The sequence below is a fragment of the Rissa tridactyla genome, chromosome 18, assembly GCF_028500815.1.
Source record: "Rissa tridactyla isolate bRisTri1 chromosome 18, bRisTri1.patW.cur.20221130, whole genome shotgun sequence".
Classification (NCBI taxonomy): domain Eukaryota; kingdom Metazoa; phylum Chordata; class Aves; order Charadriiformes; family Laridae; genus Rissa; species Rissa tridactyla.
This window is the reverse complement of record NC_071483.1, coordinates 658,184-666,460: the sequence shown is the minus strand read 5'-3', so window position 1 is coordinate 666,460 and position 8,277 is coordinate 658,184. Positions and strand designations below refer to the sequence as shown.

The 8,277-nt window shown below is 66.0% G+C and overlaps 2 protein-coding genes across 6 annotated transcripts; one reads left to right on the top strand and one right to left on the bottom strand.

The window, feature by feature from the left end:
* Positions 1-333: 333 nt before the first annotated feature.
* Positions 334-2,423, bottom strand: FAM167B (family with sequence similarity 167 member B). 2 transcript variants are annotated; one of them, XM_054223380.1, is made up of 2 exons: positions 1,587-2,423; positions 334-910 (listed from the first exon to the last, which is right to left on the bottom strand). In XM_054223380.1, the coding sequence occupies exons 1-2, from the start codon at positions 1,875-1,877 to the stop codon at positions 650-652; spliced, it is 552 nt and encodes a 183-aa protein (XP_054079355.1). In that variant the 5' UTR covers positions 1,878-2,423; the 3' UTR covers positions 334-649. The 2 variants fall into 2 exon arrangements, with proteins under 2 accessions (XP_054079355.1, XP_054079354.1); XM_054223379.1 differs by having other exon boundaries at positions 334-913; positions 1,587-2,421.
* A 176-nt stretch (positions 2,424-2,599) lies between these two features.
* LOC128918777 (myotubularin-related protein 9-like) lies at positions 2,600-8,115 on the top strand. 4 transcript variants are annotated; one of them, XM_054223369.1, is made up of 12 exons: positions 2,600-3,154; positions 3,740-4,009; positions 4,227-4,286; positions 4,561-4,669; positions 4,967-5,092; positions 5,186-5,359; positions 5,497-5,714; positions 5,849-6,010; positions 6,131-6,272; positions 6,369-6,589; positions 6,723-6,874; positions 7,018-8,115. In XM_054223369.1, the coding sequence occupies exons 2-12, from the start codon at positions 3,813-3,815 to the stop codon at positions 7,179-7,181; spliced, it is 1,725 nt and encodes a 574-aa protein (XP_054079344.1). In that variant the 5' UTR covers positions 2,600-3,154; positions 3,740-3,812; the 3' UTR covers positions 7,182-8,115. The 4 variants fall into 4 exon arrangements, with proteins under 4 accessions (XP_054079344.1, XP_054079345.1, XP_054079347.1 ...); XM_054223370.1 differs by lacking the exon at positions 4,227-4,286 and having other exon boundaries at positions 2,601-3,154; positions 7,018-8,113; XM_054223371.1 differs by lacking the exon at positions 2,600-3,154 and having other exon boundaries at positions 3,921-4,009; positions 4,227-4,469.
* Positions 8,116-8,277: the final 162 nt, after the last annotated feature.

The following is an 8,277-nucleotide window of genomic DNA, read 5'->3' as shown; positions in this document are numbered from 1 at the left end:
CTCAAAAACAACCCCTCCATTCTCAGCCAGTTCAGTGACGAGCGTTTCCTGACGCGGCGCAGTCCGGGGCACCCACCCGCTGCCAGGGGCGCCCGGGGAGAGGCTGGCAACGAGGTCCTCGAAGCAGAGATGCTATCTCCCCCGCACGGCACCGTCCTGCAGCAGAAACCCGTGAGAAGCCGCCCACGCCATGAGCCAGAGCCCCGGGGAGCAGGGCAGCACCATCCCTCCTGCCACCCCCGTGTCCCCCACTGCCACGGGCCGGGAGCCACATCTGGAGGCACAGGCAGGTGCCCGGGTACATGCAAAAAAAGGAAAAAACATCAGCTCTCACCTTCACCTCCTTTTATTCCTCCTCAAAGGGCTGGTCCCCACCTTTTCCACTGTGGCTGACCCCACCGTCCTCAGAGACAGGGCACTGGGTGCCCCAAAACACCCTGTGCCCAATGGGGATGGTGGCGTTTCCCATGTCACTGTGGCACGGCATTGTCCCCGCGGCAGGGCTGGCAGCACCACGGCTCCGCACCGCCCGCCCCGAGGGACCTCAGCCCCGGCAGCAGCTCCACGGTCCCGGAGGCATTTTGGGAGGGATGCTTGAGCCCTGCCGGGTCCGGATGCACCCACGGCTGCCCGTGGGGTCCCGCCGTGCTCAGCAGAGGGAGAACCGTCGGGAGTTGATGTTCATGCGGGTGACACCGATGTGCTTGAGCGGCATGGAGAGCAGGAAGGCGGCCTTGGGTGGGATGTTGCAGAGCAGGTCCGAGTCTTCCTCGCAGCCTTCGAGGCCGAAGGTAGCGTCGTCCAGCATCTCCTTGTGCCGGTGGCAGGCCTGCTCCACCTTCAGCCGGTGCAGCTGCGCCCGCAGGCGCATCAGCTGCTGCGCCAGGCGCTGGTCGGCAGCCTGCATCTCCTGCTGCGCGGGGACACGGGCGTCAGGACGGAGCGGGACCGGCTGCGGGGTCAGCTGCCTGGGCAGCGGGACTGGGGCTTGGCCAGGGCACAAACCCAGCGGGGACCACCCGCACACACGGCCCCGGGGTCAGCACAGAGCCCCCAGCCCCAGGGCGGGCACAGGGTCTGTGCCGGGGTCAGCTCAGGTGCCCCTGGGTTTGCACCCGCGTGGCTGCTGCTGCCCGTGCCACCGTATGAAAGCCACCGCAGCGGTGCCACACCGGTGAAGTCCAGCACAGCCGTGCCACCAGCAGAGCAGGCAGGAGGGGGGGACAAGTGCAGACCCTGACAGAGCTGTGACCTCCCTGCAGATCCCCGTCCCGGTGGCCAAATGCCTCTGCAGGTGTGCCGGGATGGCCAGATCCCAGCACTGCGCAGGGGACACGGGCAGAGCTGTGGCACCACAGAGCCACACTCACCTTCCACAAATCCACGTACATCGGCCGTGCTGGGCAAAGGGGCAAAGTCCTCTGCTGTGGCTGGAGCACCCTGGCCCCGGCACATCCCGTCGCCGCTGCGTGGGGTCAGGCTGGAAGCGCTCCCTCTGCACGGAGGAGCCCCGTGGCCCCATCCCTGCCCTGGGGCTCAGCCCCTGCCCACCCCTCCTGCCCCCCATCCCACCAGCACCTACTCACCAGCTCCGTCCTGAGCCACTCCAGAGCCTCCTCCATGGTGGCAAAGCCGCATACGCTGCCGTCCCGCTCGTCCTCGGGGTGCCCTGGGCTCTGCTCTGCCCCCCGCGCCCCCCCGGGGGTCCGGCTGCCCCAGGGCTGTCCCCGTACCCGGGCTTCCCACTCCAGGTAGGACGGTCTCCTCGTCTGCAGCTTCAGCTTGGCCGTCAGCGCCTTCACGCCGTCCAGGCCCTCCTCCTCCCAGCTGGGCTCCTCTTCCCCCAGCTCCTTGAACTTCAGCTGGCCAAGGGGCATGGTGGCACCCACCACAGCCCCCCCGGAACCCGCGGGTGACCTCTCTGCCCTTCGAAGCCCCCGTGCAAAGGGGGGCTGTGCCCCCGCAGGGTGAGGAGCGCCCTGGCCACCGACAGCCACCCGCTCCCTGCAGCCGCACCCCGAGTCCCGGCTGTTTATTCGCCCCCAGGGGCAGAAAGGTTGGGGACGCCGAGGACAAGGCTAAGGGGCAGGAGCTCTCCGTACCCAGCGGAGAGCAGAGGAGGGGTTTTTTGGTTTTGTTCGGTGCCGGTTTGGGTTTTTTTTGTATTTTTGGGTTTGGTGGTTGGTTGTTGTGTTTTTTTTGTTGTCGTTTTTTTTTTCCTTTTCTTTTCATTTTTAGCATTATTGTCTCCAGCTGGGAGGAGACTGCCCGTTCCCTGGGAGGAAGCCTTCACCGGGACGCACTGGCAAGGACGAGCGGGGATGATTTATCTCCGGCCGCCGCCGCCCTCCCGCACCCGGCCGGGGCCGGGGGGGAGCGGCAAAAAAAGCCCAAGGAAGGAAAAAGAACCGCGGGGGGGGGGAACGGGGGACGGGGACACACGGGGAGAGGAGCCGGGGGGCAGCCGGGGTCCTGCATCCCGGACGGGCCCTTAAGGTGGAACCGGGGCAGGATCCGGACACCGCCCCCCCCCCCAGCCCCGCTCCCGCCCGGCGGAGCCGCCCCGGGGCCGGGCCACCTTAAACCCGACATCCGCCGGGCGCCGCGCCGAGCCGCCGGCGTGCGGGGTGTGCGGGGCATCGCCCGCCCGCACCCGGCGCCCCGCCTGCACCCCGAGATCAGTGCTTGCACCCCAGCATCCCCCGCCTGCACCCCGAGGTCCCCGCTTGCACCCCACAGTCTCCTACTGGCACGCTGAGGTCTCTCTTTGCACCCCAGCCTCCCCTGCTTGCACCCCAAGATCCCTGTTTGCTCGCTGATGTCCCCTGCTTGTGCCCGACAGCTCTCTGTCTGCACCCTGAGGTCCCTGCTTGCACCCTACAGTCTCCTGCTTGCACCCCGAGATCGTTCCTTGCACCCCAACGTCCCCTGCTTGCACCCCAAGATCCCTGCTTGCTCCCCACGGTGTCCCACTTACCCCCCGAGATCCTTCCTTGCACCCCGAGCTCCCTGCTTGCACCCTGAGGTCCCTGCTTGTGCCAACAGTTCCCTGTCTTCACTCTGAGGTTCCCCCTCTTGCACCCCGAGATCCCGCTTGCACCCCACGGTCCCCCACAACCGCCCGGAGGTCCCCGCCTGCTGCCGAGCCCCACAGGTAAGCAGAGGGGTGGCTGGGGCAGGCGGTGCTGCCAGCCGCCCACCCTCCTCCTCCTCACCCAGGGCACTTGGCAGCAGCTCCTGCTCCATCCCCAGGCCCAGGGGTGGCCATGGGTGCAGGCAGAGCCCCTGGGAGCCAGGGTCGGGCTGGTGACGGGGGTCTGGCAGCGTTTGACGCAGCGCTGTACAGCCCCAGCGTGGGCAGGAGAGGACCCGGAGCTGCTCCCTGCGAGGCAGCGGTTCCATTTTCACAAGCCACCAAAAATCCGCCCCCCCTGCAGCTCAGCCAGCACCAGGCACGGGGTACCCAGCTCAGGGTCTGGGCACTGCTGGGGAGCCCAGAGCCAGCTCGGCCCCCTCTGCCCCGTGCCTCAGTTTCCCCATCTGCGATGACAGCATTGCCAGGGGAGGAAATAAGTCACGCTGCCCCGCGTTTTGCAGCGAGGAAGCTCCATACGCTATAGGTGACAACGTAAACACGAAGAGGGGGGGTGAGGCCATCGGGCCCAGAGTGACGCAGAGGGAAGGGGGGGGTTTCCAGGCTGGGCCGTACCGCTGCAGGATTTCCCCTTTCTCCTTCCAGCTCCGCGGCAGCCGCCCTCCCTCTGCCCGGCCAAGGCAGGCTGCGCCGGGGCTTGGCGGCCACCGGCACCGCCATGGAGTTCTCCGAGCTGATCAAGACGGCGACGGTGGAGAGCGTGCTGCTGTCCTGCACGGGGCTGCCGGCGGTGAAGGGCACCCTGTGCATCACCAGCCACCACCTGCTCCTCTCCTCCTGCCCCGGGGGGGACGCCCAGCCCGGCACCGTGGAGCTCTGGCTGCTCATCCGCAACGTGGACGCCGTGGAGAAGAGGTGGGTCTCTCCCTACGACCAGCCCCACGCTCCCTTCCAGCGGTGTCACCCCTGCCTTTGCTGGGGGACATTCCCCACTGCTCTCCCAGCGCCTGCGGCAGGGCACGGCCACTCCACGGCACTGCCTGCCGAGCCTCGTCCCTCCTCTTCCTCACTGCCCGCGCCGGGGACATTTGCGGCACCGGGCATTGACCTCCTCTTCTCCTCCCTGCCTCAGAGTGCAGAATTTAGGCTGGTACCAGCCCCCCCGGCCTAGTGACTGCCCACGGGACACCAGGTTTGGCTTTTAACACTCTCTTGGCTCTGCTATCCCGCCCGGCTTCATGCGAACCACTGAGGCACCCGCCAGGCCCCGGGTGGAAATCCCGGCTTCAGACAGGCCACCCATGCCAGAGGAGAGCCAGCGATTCGGCACCCACACGGCACAGCCCTCCCGCTTCGCCCCGCTCGGCTCTCCCCGGTGAAAAGGGCAGCTCTGTCGGACGTCTGTCGCATGTCCGTCTGTGTCCACAGACCTACAGCCAGCCCTGACCCCCTCCTGCCTCCCCCAGGCTCGCCGGCTCCTCCGGCACCATCACGCTCTGGTGCAAAGACCTGAAGGTGCTGCAGCTGGAGATCCCGGGCATGGAGGAGTGTCTCAACATCGCCAGCTCCATCGAGGTGAGCTCCCGGAGAGCCCGGCCCGCACCGTGCCGGGGCGCAAAGGGTTGGCAGGAGAAAGCGGGCGCCTGCAGTGTTTGCTCTCACTCTGTCATTAACGTGGGTAAACACCAGCTCCCGGACAGCCTTGGCAGCAGGGGCCCATGGAGCTGGTGGTGCCAGCGCCGGCCTGCCCTGCCCTCGCTCGCGGCTGGGACGTGGCCAGGAGCGGGGAACAGGGATGGGGTTTGCAGAGCCCTGGGGACACGGTGGGGACATCCCCACCCCTGACCAGCTCCACCTTTGCTCCCGCTCCAGGCCCTCTCCTCGGTGGACTCCGTGATGATGATGTACCCGTTCTTCTACAGACCCCAGAACCTGAGGCTCGAGGAAGGATGGCGCCTTTTCCCCCTCGAGCAGTACTTCCAGCAGATCGCCTCGCAGGTGAGCCTGGAAGGGAGAGACCCGGCTGGGCTGGGAGGAGAAGTGACCCCCCCCACCCGCACCGGGCTGCCCCCGACCCCGCGTCTCCCCCAGACGAGCCAGTGGAGGCTGAGCGACGTGAACCGGGATTTCACCACCTGCCCCACATACCCCCCCGCCGTCATCGTGCCGGCAGCGGTGGGTGATGACACCTTGCGGAAGGCTGCCCGATTCCGGCAGGGCGGGCGGTTCCCCGTCCTCAGCTATTACCACCCCAAGAACGGCACTGTGAGTCCATCTCATCCCACCCCTCGTCCCCTCTTCCCCCACCGCCAGCCCCTGGGCAAAGGCAGCTTGAAGCCCCCCCATCCTGTGGGGTTCCCCCAGTGCACCCCACTCGCTGCCCGCCGTCCCCCACCCCGCAGGCGATGCTCCGCAGCAGCCAGCCACTGACGGGCCCCAACCGAAAGCGCTGCCGCGAGGATGAGATGCTGCTGGGGGCGGTCCTGGATGAGGGGGAACGGGGGTTTATCATCGACACGCGGTCAGCCCAGGCGGCGAAGCAGGCTCGGATGACGGGGGGGGGCACGGAGCCCAAGTCGTCCTACCCGCAGTGGAAGAGGCTGCACCGGCCCTTGGAACGGTGAGGAGCTGTGCTGAGGCCTGGTGCTCTCATGACATGGGTGATCACGCTGCCCTGACAATGGCACGGGGACTCCAACCCCTCCCCAGAAGAACATCACCAAGCCCCCTGATGCCACTTTCCTCCCCTCCCAGAGGCCGCCCGCTGCAGGAGAGCTTCATTAAGCTGGTGGAAGCCTGTAACGACGCCTCGATCAACATGGACCGGTGGCTGAGCCGGCTGGAGAGCAGCCGCTGGCTGAGCCATGTCAAGGCGGCGCTGAGCACGGCCTGCCTGGCCGCACAGTGCATGGACAGGTCAGGGGGGGCTGCCGCCCCACGGCCCCCGTTCTTCCCCTTGCAACGCTGTGTGGCACAAACCTCGGGCGCCGTCCCGGGCTCGCTGGCATCGCCCCCATGGCCCGCATTTGCCCACAGGGAGGAGGCCAGCGTGCTGGTGCACGGGGCGGAGGGGACAGACACCACGCTGCTGGTGACGGCGCTGGCCCAGGTGATCCTGGACCCGTCCTGCCGCACACTGGGGGGCTTCCAGGGGCTGCTGGAGCGGGAGTGGATCGAGGTGAGACCCGCGGTCCCAAGGGGGCTGAGGACCCGAGCCCAGCTGGGCACCCCCAGCTCCCTTCACCCCCATTATCCCCCCTCGGGGGTCCCGCAGGCCGGCCATCCCTTCCACCTCCGCTGCGCCCGCTCTGCCTACTCCCACGCCCGGCTGAAGCAGGAGGCACCGCTTTTCCTCCTCTTCCTCGACTGCGTATGGCAGCTGAGCCGCCAGTTCCCCTTCTCCCTGGAGTTCAGCGAGCGCCTCCTCCTCACCCTCTTCGACAACGCCTACGCCTCCGCCTACGGCACCTTCCTCTGCAACAACGAGAAAGAGAGGCGAGTGGGACGGGAGGGCTTCCCTGCCTTCACACCGCCAGGCAGGGCAAAGCCAAGCCCCCCCTGTCAATTGGGGCAAACTTGGCCCCATGGCCACTGGCAGGGAGTGAAACGCGCCTCGACTCTCCCGTAGGTGCCTGTGTAAAGTGAAGGAGAGCACGCACTCCCTCTGGGCCTGGCTGAACCAGCCTGGGGAGAAGAAGAAGTACCTGAACCCTCTCTACTCGCACAACGCCCTGGTCATCTGGCCCTCCGTCGAGCCCCAGAGCATCCAGCTCTGGCAGGGTAAGCCGCGTCCAGCGCTCTCAAGACCCGCCTTCAGCTCCCAGCTGGGCTGGGCGAGGGAAATCAGGAAAGCTGCTCTGCTTTCCCCACTCTCGACAGGGCTGCGGCACGGCTGAAGTAACACACAGCCCCTTCTCTCCTAGGTTTATTCTTCCGATGGATCCGTTCATCCCAGTACCTGGATGAGGCCTGGGCAGAGATCCAGCGCTTACTAGAGGGCAACAATCCTCCCGTCAAGGAGAACGCGGGGAACAGGCTGAGCCGGTCCCTCTCCGACCCCGCTGCCCGGACGGAGAACAAAAGATGAACGGCAGAGTGGACAATTCGGTCCCCGTGGGCTGCCGGGCCCGAGGTGACACCGCAGCTTTCAGCGGGAAGCGCTGTGCAGGACACAGCCCCGCGGAGGCCCGAGGCCAGCTCTGGGAGGGGGGGACAGACTCTGGGCCGCGCAGACTGAGTTGTTTCAGTAAAGTGGTCTCGCAGCCCACGCCTGCTTTTCTGCTCTTACATAGGGGCAGGAGCAGCCCCGCTCCCTCGCAAGCAGGGCTCCTGCCCGCTCTCCTGCCCAGCAGGATTTCAGCAGCACTCGGACCGGGGCTGACGGCGGAGCAGAAGGGCAGGAGGCAGCGGGAGGTCGATGTGCCCAGCAGCATCAGCCTCCGGCAGCTTCCGTCGCGACCTGCCTGGCTCACAGCCCCTGCCAGGCACAGTCCACACAGCAAAAACTAAGGAGAACACGCTGAACCAGCAACACCCTCTCCACAAAGGGCGCGCTGGCTGCAGCTTAAGTGCTGCATCAGTCGCTCCGAGCTGGGAGCCAGCTTGGGAAATCTACCCTTGAACCCAGTTTCGAGGAAGGAAAGAGATAGAAACCACCCCTCCAGACAGACAGGCACAGGGCGAGAGGGCTGGAAGGACAAGGATTTGCAACACAAGCATCCTAGCGCAGGAAATAACTGTTCCATGAGGAAAGTTGGCTCAGGGTCAGTCCAGCAAATAAACAAAGCAGCAGAACTGGGCGCGTGTGTGTCATCTGGAAAACAATGACTGGCTGCTGCGCTTCCAGCCTGTTCACACATCAGGGCCAGACCCGCACCAAGGCGGCAGATCCTCCCCAGGACAGAGTTGACCTGGGGCGGGCAGAGGCCCCAGGAGTCGCAGCACTGCGCTCTGCCCACGGGCGGGAGCAAGGCACTGCCAGCAGAGCCAGGGAAGCAAAGCGCTCAGGTTAATTTTGTTTGACTGGAAAAAAAAAAACACCCAACAGAGGTGCTTTTCCTTGTGTTTATAAAAGATTTCTATTTATTTCCTGATGATTTTTTTTCTTCTCCCCTGATGTATAAATATGCCCAGCAGGGCAGGAAGCTAGCATCCCCCGGGGCGGGCAGGCAGCCAGCCCAACT